Source organism: Anomaloglossus baeobatrachus, chromosome 1, assembly GCF_048569485.1.
Source record: "Anomaloglossus baeobatrachus isolate aAnoBae1 chromosome 1, aAnoBae1.hap1, whole genome shotgun sequence".
In the NCBI taxonomy this organism is placed as follows: Eukaryota; Metazoa; Chordata; class Amphibia; order Anura; family Aromobatidae; genus Anomaloglossus; species Anomaloglossus baeobatrachus.
In genome coordinates this window covers 976,438,030-976,455,430 of record NC_134353.1, presented here as the reverse complement: position 1 = coordinate 976,455,430, position 17,401 = coordinate 976,438,030, and the positions used below count along the sequence as shown (strand labels likewise).

General features: G+C 49.7%; 1 protein-coding gene across 1 annotated transcript in view; it reads right to left on the bottom strand.

Annotated features, from left to right (window-relative positions):
• The window catches only part of TMEM8B (transmembrane protein 8B), a 103,630-nt gene that overhangs the window by 50,294 nt on the left and 35,935 nt on the right, over positions 1 to 17,401 (bottom strand). Inside the window, exons 2-7 of the mRNA XM_075330619.1 lie at positions 16,808 to 16,997; positions 11,839 to 12,046; positions 11,489 to 11,622; positions 1,312 to 1,583; positions 904 to 1,244; positions 594 to 690 (exon numbers count right to left, since the gene is read on the bottom strand). Of these exons, the coding sequence (XP_075186734.1) occupies positions 594 to 690; positions 904 to 1,244; positions 1,312 to 1,583; positions 11,489 to 11,622; positions 11,839 to 12,046; positions 16,808 to 16,997 (1,242 nt within the window). The remainder of the gene's footprint in view (positions 1 to 593; positions 691 to 903; positions 1,245 to 1,311; positions 1,584 to 11,488; positions 11,623 to 11,838; positions 12,047 to 16,807; positions 16,998 to 17,401) is intronic.

Sequence of the window (17,401 nt, the reverse complement as noted above, 5' to 3'; positions counted from 1 at the left end):
AAAGCTAACAGGGACCTAAGGATAAGGGCGAGAACCAGTAGACACCTTAGTAGGAAGGCGAGAGCAAGCAGAAAGTAGAGTAGCAGAACTCTGTGAGAAGAGTAGGAACCAGCAGGGATCCCAGGAACAGGATAGGAACCAGCAGAGACCCCTGATGAGGAGTAGTGACCACAAGTTCGGGAACAAGAGGGGATCTAAAGAGAAGGGCGGGGACCAGCATGGATCCAAGGAGAACGAGAACCAGCAGGGACCTGAGGAAGAGGGCGAGAACCAGTTGTGACTTCCAGCAGGAGGGCAGGACCAGCGGGGTCGACAGGAGAGAGGTGGGAACCAGTGAGGACACTAGGAAAGAGGCTGGAACCAGTGAGGACCAGAGGCAGAGGTCGGGAAACTGAGGAGGAGTGCAAGGGCTGGCTGGGATTTGAGGCCGAGGGCAGGAGCCAGCAGAGACCCGAAGAAGAGGACAACAACCAGCCACAACTATGGCGCAGCAAGAATCAGCAGTACAAAGATAGTGTTTCTATTTTCATCCTTCCTTTGCTCATATTACTATATAGAGTGTTAGGGACTGTGGAGTCATTTTTGGGACTGACCTGTCTGGCAGCTGATGGTCAAGTAGTCTCCAGATATCAGAGGGACGCCATGGTTCAGACACCCAAAAATGGTCAGATTCTCCCCTTGAGCTGATGTCTACAAGACATGAGAGTAAAAATCCAACAAAGACAACAACCCCAAACATCCAGAGAGGACCCTTCCCTAATAATCTAACTGAATCCTTTGTCCGTGCTCCCGCTACCCTGTCACACTTTGTCCCATTCATTACCCCACTCCTTTCTTCCTCCATTTCTTTTCTCAACCCTCCCCCCACTATTACCCCTTGTCCGTGTTCCATTCGGTACTCACGATGTTGAGCCGCAGCTCCATGTTCAGCACCCCGCCACTATCCAGTACCGGCAGAAGATTGATGCTAAACACTGCTGGCCGATCAGGTAGGATGGCCACATTGGGCCCAAAAAAAATGTAGAAGTGAACGGAGAAGGTGTCCAGCTCATTCCTCAGGGTGGGGCGCACCGGCCAGCAGGGAAAGAAGGGGACGGGATCGCCCCATGACACGTTCACCGCAGAGAGAGAGAAGCCAGGGGCTGGGAGGCCGTCTAATGAGGACAACCCCCCTGCAGCCCCAAAAGACTGCGGCATGTTCAGAGCGGAGCCAGATGATGGAGACAGTCCAAGCCGGGAGCAGTCTAGCAAGAGACAACATGAGTGTGAGACTGCCAGACACAACCCCATCGCACAACACACTGCACCCACCTTGTAACTGCGCAGTCAACTGGAAGTACACGGCCGCAGCCGACAAAGCCGTCCGCTCCACCAGCACGTAATACCAATGTTGCCATAAGGGCAGAGCCACCAGCAGCTGACACGGCGCGAGCGCAGAGCAGTCCTGGCTGGATGAATTATGTAATGGGGGAGCTTTGGCACGGAGTTTCAGGAGAAGGGGGCAACTCTCAACAGATCGCTGACCAATACGACAGCCGAGAAGCCGGACCCGTAAGCCTGATGTAAACTGAGGAACGAAGACCCTGAAAAAAGAGTCACATGACTATCCTACTATATACAAATATATATATTAATATACACAAATACACATTGGAAGGAGGAGATGGAAAAAAGGATGAGAAGGGAAGGGAGGGAGAAAGGAAGGGAGGGAGGAAGGAGGAGGGAGGGAGGAAGAAAGGGAGGAAGGAAGGCACTGCACGGTCACATAACCATCACTGAGCCATCACATACCCGTCAGCTGCCCGCCACACTGTCACATACCCATCACATACCCGTCAGCTTCCCGCCGCACTGTCACATACCTATCACTGACCGGTCACACACCCATAACTGACCCGTCAGCTGCCCGCTGCACTGTCACGTACCGATCACTGACCCGTCAACTGCCCGCCGCACTGTCACACACCCATCACTGACCCGTCACATACCAGTCAGTTGCCCACCGCACTATTAGATACCCATCACTGACCCGTCACACACCTGTCAGCTGCCCACCGCACCCACATACCCATCACCGACCCGTCACACACCCATCAGCTGCCCACCGCACTGTCACACACCTATCACTGACTCGTTACATACCCGTCAGCTGCCCACCGCACTATTTCATACCCATCAATGACCCGTCACACACCCATCGCTGACCAGTCACTGACCCTGACCCGTCATACACCCGTCACTGACCCACTGTTGATTAGGGCCATTGATTCAAATACTTAATTAACCTCTTGACGGGATTGTGGGAAGTATGTCCAATGAAATCGATTCTCCATACATTTTTGTTTTCAGACACACACAAGGCAAGATGGCCCCCGATGAAGTCATATATCTGCCCATCAGCATCACCATAGATCCGTCCGATGATGTCATAGACACGCCCATTAGCATCATGGACTCGCCCCGATGACATCATAGATCTACCCCCCAGAGTCACAGATATGCCCATTGGTCAACCCATGGACCAACCCACTGACCAATGGACACATCCGGGCATGCTCACTATAGAGCCAACCATGCCCCTTTTCCTAGTTTATATAAGTCTATGTTCTTGGAATAAATGACTGTTTGGGCCAACCTCTGATCAAGGAAAGATGTACATCTGACTGTGTGTGCTTGGTGTCATTTTTTCAAGCATGCACTTGATTCATTTTAATTAGGTCAGTAGCAAGCAACTAGTGAACATTTCTAAAAGTTTACCCTAACAAATTGGTGCCCTGAACGTGGGGCCAATAACATTTCTAAGAGTTTACCCTAACAAATTGGCGCCCTGAACGTGGGGCCAATAGATGAAGACGCCCGAGATCCTGATGAACCGGCGACTGGAACGGCATGACGTGCTGGACATCCCAGGAGTTTCTAACGAGAACGCGGTAAGTCTGCTGATTTTTTCATAATCTGTAGTCTTCCTGTGGTCTCGTGGTGCGCTGACCTGATTACCTGACCGTATCCGGTTTTTCGGGGTATCTGTAGACGGCAGACGAGCCTCATGGCTGTTGGCCATATTGATTGTGGAAGAACCGTCACGTGTTCTGTTGCCTGCTGCCTGTTGTCTAGAGGAGAGATTGACTGGTGGTTAAGAGAGCAAGTGTGTTTTTGAGTGGTGTCTGGAAACGTAAAGGATATTGTCGCCTGTGGCATGGTTTGTGGTTCTGTGAGGAAATACGTTGGACTGCTTGTACATGGTAATCTTGGAGCCTAGCGCAGTGTAGCGTGGAATGGCTGGTAAGGATACCATTGGGGCATAGCGTTTAAGTTGCGTGGTGCGGCTGGTTCGTGGTGGTCTTAGGGCCTAACGTTGAACGTGAAGTGGCTGGTATGGATACCCAGCGCAAGCTTGGGTGATATAATTGGTACAAGGTGTATTGGGGTCTAGAGAGAGCACTGGACGTGAATCGGCTGGTACGGGAATTTTATAGCCGGGGTGACACCATTGGTGTTTATAAGAATTACGGACTGCGTAGGAACTGAGCAGGGACACCGTGACGAGGCACCTGCTGCAGACTTAACAAAACTTTACTTCTTAGTGTTCAAGTTCTGAGTCATCTCCCACATCTTTTTGTTTGTCAGATAATGTTAAGAAATTGAGTGCCAAAGAATGTTAAATGGTGCTTTGAGATCTTAAGATGGTGGCTGAAAGGAGATGGTATGTTTTTATTTTTAAAATGGCTGACTGAGAATGTAAGGTGTTCAAATCCAAAATGGTGGACAAAGCACATGGGGTTTGTTTTTGTTTGTTTTTTTATTTAAAATGGTGGCCGAGCCATGGTTAAGACAAAGACAGGAAGTGAGTGGGGGATGTGTGAAGAAGACCATGTGCTGTGTGAATGTTTGAACAAAGGACTGGGTGGACTATTACATACTTAGACAGAAAAATGAGTGTTTGCATCATCTCACCATGTGGGTGAGGCATGTGTCAAGATCTTAAAATGGCTGCTGAAAGCACATGGTATGTTTGTTGTTTTTTTTTTTTTAAATGTCTGACTGAGCACGTGGTGTGTTCGAATCTAAATCCAATATGGTGGCCAGAACATTGTTGAGACAAGGACAGGAAGTGAGTGGGGGGATGTGTGAGGTAACCAGAAGACCAGAGGTTGTGTGAATGTCTGAACAAAGGATTGAATGGACTACTACATACTTAGACCAAAAAAAATAAGTATTTTTATCTATAACTGGACCAGGACTGTGGATAGGTGTGTATATGTGGTGAGTTTGTGTCTGTCTGTCTGTCTGAAGTACAGACTACAGAATATAGTTGGGAAAGAGTTAGAGCAGAAGTAAAATCAGTGTCCCCCCTCCCCACATGCTCCAGCCATCCTTAGACAAAGAAACTATGTGCTAATTCTGGCAGTGGCAATTTTGTTAGTAAACCATGTACTGTGGGGGGCATCTTTTCACATCTATAGCCATCTAGTGAAACTAACAAAACTGCACTCACTGAATAACATATGAAGTGTTAGTAAGGGTAACTGCACATATTGACATAGCAATATTTGGGAGTCGGAACAGTCATAAAAACAAAATCTAATTAGCAGGAAATTATATTGAAAATGATAGATTAAAGAAAGCAATAAACGAAAAAACTTAAATAAACGTACCTTAGGAAGATGTGATAATAAAATAGGGTTTATTCAGATAGTTTTTCATAACATTTTTTGGTGATTTGCTTGGAGAATTCATTTTTTTATTCCACATACCGTATCTGATTCAGATGGTCAGTATTTATTTGTTCTAGATTTTTCTCCCTCCATGGACATAAAGAAGTTATAATATACATGGACAGAATTATTACAGAGATGCCAAAAATTCGCTGACAATGTCCTCAAGTTTTCAAATATTGACGTGTCTATAGCCAGAGGTTGTGTTGTGTTAGTTATAATAATCTTTATTAATATCTAGTTTATTAATAATTATAATAATTTAGTTTAAGATGTGTGGATGATTTATGACATTCTGTTTGAATAGTTTTAATAATATTTAGTGTCTTGAATTATCTGTTTTCTTTTTGTAGAAAGAAAGATTGCAATGCAGATTTATCTGGTTCAAGTTAAGGTTAAAAAACCATTGAAATGGTTTTCCATAATAAAGGTACACATAACACAATATTTATGGTGTTCCCGGTTAGGTACAATGTGACTTTCTTATGTCCTAGATATAGAACTCCGATGCTACACACTTTTTGAATCCAGTTATGTTTTGAATAATGGAATCAAAAAATGGGAGGGAAATATGAGTGGAAAGTCACACCTGTTTTTAATTTTTTCACCGATTGAGTTTTTCTATTAAGTTTTCTTTATATTTTTACCTATAAGAGGATACAGCAGATATACATATATCTCATGATTGCTCTGATGTAACAAGAATTGTCAGGTTTTGAACATGTCTCAGATGAGCCAATTGCTAATGCAGATTTTGAGTTTTTCCATAGATGGAGCCAGATACCAAGATGCTGGTTGATTCTACACTGGATATGCTGAGGTTACGCAACATGAGGTAATAAAAGTCAAACCACTCGCTCCTCTCCCATCGGAATAGGAGAACGAGATGAAGATTTGCAATCATTGTGGTTCTTAGCAAAGAGGGGTCTAAGATGATAAAAAAAGTGTGTATAGGCAGCAGATCTCTCTTAATGGGACATGATAAACCTACAAAGACCGTAGAGTGCATATGAGTCTAGGCAGAGGCTCTCCTGTAATCAAATGAGCCTGGCACAGTAGAGATAAAAGTTCACATCTGAGCTGACTGATGGAGCCGGTCCCTGATGGAGCCAGAAGAGATATTCGCACAGATGCAGCTGACAAAGAAGTAGTGAACGGGCCTAGAATTGAGAGTATTTTACCAATGCAAACCAGTACCATACCTCGGTGGCACCTGTCATGTCCGTGACATTTGTCACTCCTTGTGTTCTTAAATCCCTACAGGAATAAGCGATTGAGCAAGGAATAGAGTGCGAGACGTAGGGAGCCAGCTGACTGAAGAAGGCCTGTGGACAAAGGGTAGTAAGCTTTCTCTGCCATGAGCTCTCTACTCAGTGATGGCCCAGGTATTGTGGGCGGCACCAGTGCTCAGTAGCCAGGGGGCCAGACACATCCAGTCTTGTAAGACGTGTGCCTAATATAAGGTGGAAAAACTGTAAAGATCTCATAGAAACACATCCCTCATCCGCTCTACTGTTCCAGAGATTGCAGATTAGTCATATAAACCTACATGTAGTTTGTATGAATTTGTGCGTGATGTGTGAATTTCTTTTCAGGCCTGCTCTAAAACATATCCAGTATGGAAAACGTTACTGCTGAAAAACTCATGATGTTGGTGGTATGTAAAAATGGAGTTTCTAAAAGTGGTAAAAGTGCATATTTTATAGCAGAGGTCATTATCAAGATCTAACAGTATCTGGGGATTAGCAGCTTTCCACACTCCTCATCCTCCACAAAGCCGTGGGGAGGTGGAAAGGCTGAATGAACATCAAAATGTAACAATCTACAAGATAATGGTGGACGCTGGAAAATCATTTAACAAACATTTGTTTTGTTTTTTTTTCTTAATAAATATAAAATACTTTTTGGTTTATTATTACATTTCCCACAGATACTACAGATACAGTGTGATATTCTGACCAGTGATGTACACGCCTTATACAACTGCCTATACAGTATGATAGACATATGTATTCTCCAATTCCAGATCCTAAATCAGTGTCAGGAGCACGTGGTCTCAAGCCAGGAGACTGGGTGATCCTAAAGAAACATAAGCCATGAGCCAGGATAAGATCCAGCTTTTCCCGACCTCCGCAACTTCCATGAAGCTTAAGGGAAACCCCCATCTGGACACAACAGCCTCTGTAAAGAGTCACATCACCACCAGAATGAGGGTCACAACACACATAGTGCTGGATTATTTCACATAGGACCTTATGGAAAATTTCTAGATTGGGGATGATATATGGGAAATAATTATGATAAGTGAACAGTGGGTACAGGAACATTACACCAATGGGGACTCATGGTGGGAAAAATATTTTCTGACCTAAACTAGCTAATTACTTCAAGGATTTAAGTGACTTTTTAAGGATAACACACACCCCTGTATGTAGCTGGTATTGTCTTGTTTGTTGGTATTTGAAGCCATAAAAGTGCTACACTGTGTTACTGAAGGTAATCGGATCTATGTGTAAGGGAAATCGTGTTAAAAGGTCTCCTGGTGATAGATTATGGACCCGAGACAAGAAGAGATCCATTAGTGTTATGAAAAATCAGGTGTATTGAGGTAGAAAAGTGCTGAGGACGTGGATAGTACTCTGATCTCGACTGAGAATCAGTCTTTCAGAAACAGTAATGCTAAAAGCTGCAGCATAACGGTAAGAAGCTTATTCTGACAATTGCCTCACTCTTTCTAGTCAATTTATCTCAAAATCTGGCTGAGTTATTCTGCATTATATAGTCTGTTCCAAGAACTGGGAAGTTACCTATGCCTTTGTGAACTGTGTGCGCGGGATGTGATCAGTGTATAAGTTTGAACAGCTATTATTGTTTCTGGTGTTCTTCCCTATATAAGGAAGATGATCAAGAAAGGAATAGAAACGTCAGTGCTCACTTTCTTAGCTCAAGAGGTTAGTTATTGTGTAGATATAGAACAGCTAGGCCCCCCCTTCAGTCTTTTACAGTCCCCAGCTAGGCAGTCAGAGTAGGGTGAATACATCAGAATCTCTGATCAACAAGTCTGTGCCAAGGGGGGGCAAAGGCTTAGCATTGCTCTTCTAACGGGCAGCAAAAAGAAAAAGGTATTAGAGGCTGATGGCTTAACCCCTTAACGACTACGGGCCGTAAAATTACGTCCTAGCGGTCATAATGTTACTGCCCGCGGTCTGCCGGCGGCAGCATGCCGCGATCGGCACACATCTCAGCTGATTTTCACAGCTGAGATGTGTGCCTGCTAGGCACGAGCAGAATCGTTATCTGCTCGTGCCGTTTAACCCCTTAAATGGCGCTGTCAATATGTGACAGCGCCATTATAAGCGCGATCGCGGTAAACTTTTACTTACCGCCCGATACCGGAAGTCACGTGACGCGATCACGTGACTTCCGGTAGTTGTCATGGTAGCACAGGGTCATGTGATGACTCCTGTATTACACATGAATTGCTTTCACTTTCGCTGTGCCAGCGGCACAGCAAAAGAGAAAGAGAGCGTATCTGCTGTTTACAGCTGTATAGCTGTGATCAGCAGATAGTGCAGAGCGATCGGAATGCTGATCGCAATAGCCCCCTAGGGGGACTAGTAAAATTAAAAAAAAAAAAAAGTTAAAAAAAAAGTTTTAAAAAATTTAAAAAAACAACAAAAAAAACCTAAAAGTTCAAATCACCCCCCATTGAAAATTAAAGGGTTAAAAAAATAAAAAATATACACACATTTGGTATCGCCGCGTTCAGAAACGCCCGATCTATCAAAATATAAAATCAATTAATCTGATCAGTATATGGCGTAGCGGCAAAAAAATTCCAAACGCCAAAACGACGATTTTTTGTCGCCACAACTTTTGCGCAAAATGCTATAAGAGGCGATCAAAACGTAGCATCTGCGCAAAAATGGTACCGTTAAAAACGTCAGCTCGAGACACAAAAAATAAGCTATCACTGAGTCATAGATCCTGAAAAATGAGAACGCTACGGGTCACGGAATATGGCGTAAAATGTGCGCCACTTTTTTCGGTCAAACTTCCGATTTTTTTTAACCCCTTATATAAAAGTAAACCTATACTTGTTTGGTGTCTAAGAACTCGCACTGACCTGAGGCATCACACCCACACATCAGTTTTACCATATAGTGAACACAGTGAATAAAATATCTCAAAAACAATAGTGCTATCGCACTTTTTTTGCACATTTTCTGCATTTTGGAATTTTGTTTGCCGTTTTCCAGTACACTATATGGTAAAACTTATGGTTTCACTTAAAAGTACAGCTCGTTCCGTAATAAATGAGCCCTCACATGACCATATTGACTGAAAAATAAAAAAGTTACGTCTTTCAGAAAAAGAATGGCGAAAAAAAAAAACGGAAAGCAAAAAATCGGCCGGTCGTGAAGGCGTTAAGGGACCACGGTAGGGTGAGAAGGTTTATAAAGTATTTAGGGGGGACTGTTGAGGAACGCCATTGGATCAAATACTTAGTTAACCTCTGGACATAGGGGATTGTGGGAAGTATATCCAATGAAGTCGATTCTCCATACATAAGTCAGTTTTCAGACACACACAAGGCAAGATGGTCCACGATGACGTCATATACCCGCCCATCAGCGTCACCATGGATCCACCCCGATGATGTCATAGGCACGCCCATCAGCATCATTATAGACCCACGCACCAGCGTGACAGATCCACCCATGGCTCATCCCATGGACCAACCCACTGCCAATGGACATATCGGAGTATTCCCACTGTAGAGCCGACCACGCCCCTTTTCCTAGTTTATATAAGTCCATGTTCTTGGAATAAATCAGTCTGTTTGGGCCAACCTCTGATCAAGGAAAGATGAAGATCGACTGTGTGTGTCTGGTGTCATTTTTTCAAGCATGCACTTCCATTTTAATTAGGTCAGCATCAGGCAACTAGTGAACATTTCTAAGAGTTAACCTAACACCGTCACACACATGTCACTGACCCTGACCCGTCACACACCCGTCACTGACCCTGACCCGTCACACACCTGTCACTGCCCCTGACCCGTCACATGCCTTTCACTGACCCTGACCCGTCACACGCCTGTCACTGACCCATTACACACCCTTCACTAACCCGTCACACTCCTCTCTCTGACCCTGACCCGTCACACACCTGTCACTGACCCATTACAGACCCTTCACTGACCCGTCACACACCTGTCTCTGACCATGACCCCTCACACACCCGTCACTGACCCTGACTCTTCATACACCTGTCACTAACCCATCACACACCCGTCACTGTCCCTGACTCTTCATACACCTGTCACTCACCCATCACACACCTGTCACTGACCCTGACCCGTCACACGCCTGTCACTGACTCTGACCTGTCACACGCCTGTCACTGACCCTGATCCGTCACACACCCATCACTGACCCTGACCCGTCACACACCTGTCACTGACCCTGACCCGTCACACACCTGTCACTGACCCTGACCCGTCACACGCCTGTCACTGACCCTGATCCGTCACACACCCATCACTGACCCTGACCCGTCACACACCTGTCACTGACCCTGACCCGTCACACGCCTGTCACTGACCCTGACCCGTCACACGCCTGTCACTGACCCTGACCCGTCACACGCCTGTCACTGACCCATTACACACCCTTCACTAACCCGTCACACACCTGTCTCTGACCCTGACCCGTCACACACCCGTCACTGACCCTGACTCTTCATACACCTGTCACTCACCCATCACACACCCATCACTGTCCCTGACTCTTCATACACCTGTCACTGACCCATCACACACCCGTCACTAACCCTGCCTCTTCATACACCTGTCACTATCCCATCACACACCCGTCACTGTCCCTGACTCTTCATACACCTGTCATTCACCCATCACACACCCGTCACTGACCCTGCCTCTTCATACACCTGTCACTATCCCATCACACACCCATCACTGTCCCTGACTCTTCATACACCTGTCACTGACCCATCACACACCCGTCACTAACCCTGCCTCTTCATACACCTGTCATTCACCCATCACACACCCGTCACTGACCCTGCCTCTTCATACACCTGTCACTATCCCATCACACACCCGTCACTGTCCCTGACTCTTTATACACCTGTCATTCACCCATCACACACCCATCACTGTCCCTGACTCTTCATACACCTGTCACTCACCCATCACACACCCGTCACTGACCCTGACCTGTCACACACCCGTCAGCTGCCCGCCGCATTGTCACTGACCCGTCACACACCCGTCAGCTGCCCGCCGCACTGTCACATACCAATCACTGACCCATCACACACCCGTCAGCTGCCTGCCGCACTGTCACATACCCATCACTGACCCATCACACACCCGTCACTGACCCGTCACACACCTGTCACTGACCCGTCACTGACCCTGACCCGTCACATACCCGTCAGCTGCCCGCCGCACTGTCACATGCCCGTCACTGACCAGTAACACACCCGTCACTGACCCGTCACCTGTCACTGACTCTGACCCGTCACACACCCGTCAGCTGCCCGCCGCACTGTCACATACCAATCACTGAACCGTCACACACCCATCAGCTGCCCGCCGCATTGTCATATACCTGTCACTGACCTGTCACACACCCACCAGCTGCCCGCCGCACTGTCATATACCCGTCACACACTCGTCACACACCCGTCAGACACCCGCCGCACTGTCACCTATCACAGAAAAGGATCGGTGCAGCAGCACTTACTTGTACAGCGCCGAGCGGTTATGGGGCGGCAGCATCTGCTCAGTGACGTACCCCGGGTACAGGACAGGCACCGCCACTGCCCGCTGCACAATGAGCTGCGGCTGGAAGAGATACTGACACTCATCGTGGAGCCCCTAAAAGAGAGACACTGGTTACCAGGAAATTGCCAAAACTGTGTCCAAACCAACCAGACCGTCAGCCAGGACTCATATGTGGGGAGGGAGCAGTTGCACCACCCAGCGTCTGTACAGAACAGGCCATGCACACTGGGGGGAGTAGATACACAAATATGTGATCCCCATGAGGGCAGCGCTCGTGTGTGATGTCACCACCAAAGGAGGACGCGGCACCTTGATTGTGATCTTCCCCTCATCCTTCGGCAGGTGGGCAGCCAGGAACCAGTCTCCAGGAAGGGGGCTGGTGATGTTAAAGACCCCAGTGGTCCGGTTGGGAAGAGTCCAGGTGAGAGTCAGTATAAAAGATCCTGGAACGGCAGTGTCACGAGGGAAGTGGGCGCCCAGGGGGTTAATCACAGGGGGCGCTCCGGGTCTGAAGTATCTACGAGAGGAAAGTATAAACAGAAATCAAAGGGTTAATGTAAATAATGTCCAGAAACGTGAGAGCATCAGGTACCTCCGTCCAAAATCCACCGCAACAATATCTGCAGGCGGCTCTGTCTCTACCACCTTAAGGATGACAAACGGATCCGCACCCCAGAACAACTCCATCCCCCTTGGCATCACCGTATGAGTCCTCACATCCTCCTTCACCACCTTATGGGTCTGCACCTCTGAACCCTCTTCCATCCCCCTTGGTATCACCGTATGGGTCCTCACTCCCACCTTCACAACCTTAAGGGTCCAAAGCCCCGAATCCTCGTGACACCACCGTATAGGTCTTCACACCCCCTTTTCACCACCTTACTGTCCGCATCACCGCATAGGTCCTCACACCCTCCTTCACCACTTTAAGGGTTCAAACTCTCCTCCATCCCCCTTGGCATCACCGTATGGGTACTCACACCCCCCTTCACCACCTTACGTTCTGCACCCTCCTCCATCCCCCTTGGCATCACTGTATGGATCCTCTCATCCACCTTCACCACCATAAAAGGTCCAAACCCCCGAATCTTCGTGACGTCACCGTATAGGTCCTCACACCCTTCCCCACTTAAAGGGTCCGCACCTCCGAACCCTCATTGGCATCACCACATGGGTCCTCACACCCTCCTTGACCAGCTTACGGTCTACACCCCCGAACCCTCCTCCACCCCCCTTGGCATGACCATGTGGGTCCTCACACCCCCTTCACCACCTTATGGGTCCACACCTCCGAACCCTCCTCCATCTCCCGTGGCATCACCGTATAGGTCCTTACACACCCCTTCACCACCTTATGGTTTGCATCCCCGAACCCTCCTCCATCCCTCTTGGCATCATCGTATTGGTCCTCACTCCCACCTTCACAACCTTAAGGGTCCAAACCCCCGAATCCTCGTGACACCACCGTATATGTCTTCACACCCCCTTCACTACCTCATGGTCTACACCCGTGAACTCTCCTCCACCCCCCTTGGCATCACCATGTGGGTCCTCACACCCCCTTCACCACCTTATGGGTCCACACCTCCGAACCCTCCTCCATCTCCCGTGGCATCACCGTATGGGTCCTCACACCCCTTTCACCACCTTACAGTTCGCACTCCCGAACCCTCCTCCATCCCCTTGGCATCACCATATAGGTCCTCACATCCTCCTTCACCACCTTACGTTCTGACCCCCCGAACCCTCCTCCATCCCCTTGGCATCACCATATGGGTCCTCACACCCCCCTTCACCACCTTACGGGTCCGCACCTCCGAACCTTCCTCCATCCCCCTTGGCATCACCGTATGGGTCCTCACACCCCCATTCACCACCTTACGTTCTGCACCCCCGAACCCTCCTCCATCCCCCTTGGCATCACCGTATGGGTCCTCTCATCCTCCTTCACCACCTTACAGTTCTGCACCCCCAAACTCTCCTCCATTCCCTTTGCAATCACCGTATGGTTCATCCCACCCCCCTTCACTACCTCACGGTCTGCACCCCCGAACTCTCCTCCATCCCCCTTGGCATCACCGTATGGGTCCTCACACCCCCTTCACCACCTTACGGTTCAAACTCACGAACCCTTCTCCATCCCCCTTGGTATCACCATATGGGTCCTCACACCCGCCTTCACCATCTTAAAGGTCCAAACCCCCGAATCCTCGTGACATCATTGTATAGGTCCTCACACCCTCCTTCACAACCTCACGGTCCGCACACCCGAACCCTCCTCCATTCCCGTTGACATCACCATATGGATCCTCACATTCTCCTTCACCACCTTACAGTCTGCACCCCTGAACCCTCCTCCATCCCCCTTGGCATCACCATATGGGCCCTCACCCCCCCCTTCACCACCTTACGGTCCTGCACCCCCAAACTCTCCTCCATGCCTCTTGCAATCACCGTATAGGACCTCACACCCCCCTTTACCACCTTACGGTCCGCACCATCGAACCCTCCTCCATCCCCCTTAGCATCATTGTATGGTTCGTCCCACCCCCCTTCACTACCTCACGGTCTGCACCCCTGAACTCTCCTCTATCCCCCTTGGCACCACCGTATGGGTCCTCACACCCCCTTTACCACCTTACGGTCCTGCACCTCCAAACTCTCCTCCATGCCTCTTGCAATCACCGTATAGGACCTCACACCCCCCTTTACCATCTTACGGTCCGCACCATCGAACCCTCCTCCATCCCCCTTGGCATCATTGTATGGTTCGTCCCACCCCCCTTCACTACCTCACGGTCTGCACCCCTGAACTCTCCTCTATCCCCCTTGGCACCACCGTATGGGTCCTCACACCCCCTTCACCACCGTATGGGTCTTCACACTCCCCTCACGACCGTAAGGGTCCTCACACCCCCTTCACCACCTTACGGGTCCTCACACCCCCTTCGCCACCTTATGGGTCCTTACACCCCCTTCACCACTTTACTGGTCCTCACACCCCCTTCACCACCGTACGGATCCTCACACCCCCTTCACCACCTTACGGGTCCTCACACCACCTTATGGTTCGAACTCACGAACCCTTCTCCATTCCCCTTGGTATCACCATATGGGTCCTCACACCCACCTTCATCACCTTAAAGGTCCAAACCCCCGAATCCTCGTGACATCATTGTACCACTTTACGGTTCGCACCCCCGAACACTCCTCTGTCCCCTTTTGGCATCACCACATGGGTCCTCACTCCCCCTTCACCACCGTACAGTCCTCACACCCCCTTCACCACCGTACGGGTCCTCACACCCCCTTCACCACCTTACTGGTCCTTACACCCCCTTCACCACCATATAGGTCCTCACACCCCCCTTCCCCACCTTACGTTCTGCACCCTCCTCCATCCCCCTTGGCATCACTGTATGGATCCTCTCATCCACCTTCACCACCTTAAAGGTCCAAACCCCCGAATCCTTGTGACGTCACCGTATAGGTCCTCACACCCTTCCCCACTTAAAGGGTCCGCACCTCCGAACCCTCCTTAGCATCACCACATGGGTCCTCACACCCTCCTTGACCAGCTTACGGTCTACACCCCCGAACCCTCATCCACCCCCCTTGGCATCACCATGTGGGTCCTCACACCCTCTTCACCACCTTATGGGTCCACACCTCCGAACCCTCCTCCTTCCCCCTTGGCATCACCGTATAGGTCCTCACACACCCCTTCACCACCTTATGGTTCGCACCCCCGAACCCTCCTCCATCCCTCTTGGCATCACCGTATTGGTCCTCACTCCCCCATTCACCACCTTACGTTCTGCACCCCTGAACCCTCCTCCATCCCCCTTGGCATCACCGTATAGGTCCTCACACACCCCTTCACCACCTTATGGTTCGCACCCCCGAACCCTCCTCCATCCCTCTTGGCATCACCGTATTGGTCCTCACTCCCACCTTCACAACCTTAAGGGTCCAAACCCCCGAATCCTCGTGACACCACCGTAAAGGTCTTCACACCCCCTTCACTACCTCATGGTCTGCACCCCTGAACTCTCCTCCATCCCCCTTGGCATCACCGTATGGGTCCTCACATCCCCTTCACCACCTTACAGTTCGCACTCCCGAACCCTCCTCCATCCCCTTTGCATTACGGTATGGGTCCTCACATCCTCCTTCACCACCTTACGTTCTGACCCCCCAAACCCTCCTCCATCCCCTTGGCATCACCATATGGTTCCTCACACCCCCATTCACCACCTTACGTTCTACACCCCTGAACCCTCCTCCATCCCCCTTGGCATCACCATATGGGTCCTCTCATCCTCCTTCACCACCTTACGGTTCTGCACCCCCAAACTCTCCTCCATCCCCTTTGCAATCACCGTATGGTTCATCCCACCCCCCTTCACTACCTCACGGTTTGCACCCCCGAACTCTCCTCCATCCCCCTTGGCATCACCGTATGGGTCCTCAGACCTCCTTCACCACCTTACGGTTCGCACTCACGAACCCTTCTCCATCCCCCTTGGTATCACCATATGGGTCCTCACACCCACCTTCACCACCTTAAAGGTCCAAACCCTCGAATCCTCGTGACATCATTGTATAGGTCCTCACACCCTCCTTCACAACCTCACGGCCCGCACACCCGAACCCTCCTCCATTCCCGTTGACATCACCAAATGGGTCCTTACATCCTCCTTCACCAGCTTACAGTCTGCACCCCTGAACCCTCCTCCATCCCGCCTGGCTTCACCATATGGGCCCTCACACCCCCCTTTACCACCTTACAGTCCTGCACCCCCAAACTCTCCTCCATCCCTCTTGCAATCACCGTATAGGACCTCACACCCCCTTCACCACCTTACTGGTCCTCACACCCCCTTCACCACTGTACGGATCCTCACACCCCCTTCACCACTGTACGGATCCTCACACCCCCTTCACCACCGTACGGATCCTCACACCCCCTTCACCACCGTACGGATCCTCACACCCCCTTCACCACCGTACGGGTCCTCACACCCCCTTCACCACCGTATGGGTCTTCACACCCCCTTCACCACCTTACGGGTCATCACACCCCCTTCACCACCGTACGGATCCTCACACCCCCTTCACCACCTTACTGGTCCTCACACCCATCAGCTTTTTACTCTAACTAGTAATTGCTGTCTGGTAAATGTGACACTGACATGGGGCAGTGAACGTCCGACAACCGTCAGTGTTCCAGATCTCTCTACCTGACACAGTCCTTCCGTTCACTCCCACCACTTACACCGTCACACTACGGTCCGGACAGTGGTCGCCAAACGTTCCCCCCTGTTCCTTGAAGGTAATGAGGTTCCACACGGCAATGACTGTGTCTTCTGGGATGTGGAAGTGGAAAAGTTCAACGCTGCCCACAGAACGGAACGGATTCAGCTTCCGAGGTGTCCGGGTAAAGTAATCTGTGACAAAGAGCCCATCTGTGGAGAAAGACATCCCTGGTGAAAAGGAGAACTGACAACCCGACAACCAAATCAACAAGCCACAACATCCCGCCAGGTAAAGGTTGGGGGTGCTACTGCAGGTGGTGCTCCCAGGCCGGACGAATACCAAGAGACTACTGCGCATCAGTCACCGCCCTTCTTGGTACCAGTGGAGAAAATGTTACTGATCCATTATTCTCCAGTGTTCCAGGAGCTGCACTTTACAAGACGCCATTTCTGTCTATGCAGAGCATCAGTAAGGGGTACTTTGCACACTACGACATCGCATGTCGATGGTAGCGATGCCGAGCGCGATAGTCCCAGCCCCCGTCGCAGCTTCATATGCACTTACCTGCCCTGCGACGTCGCTCTGGCCGGCGATCCGCGTCCTTACTAAGGAG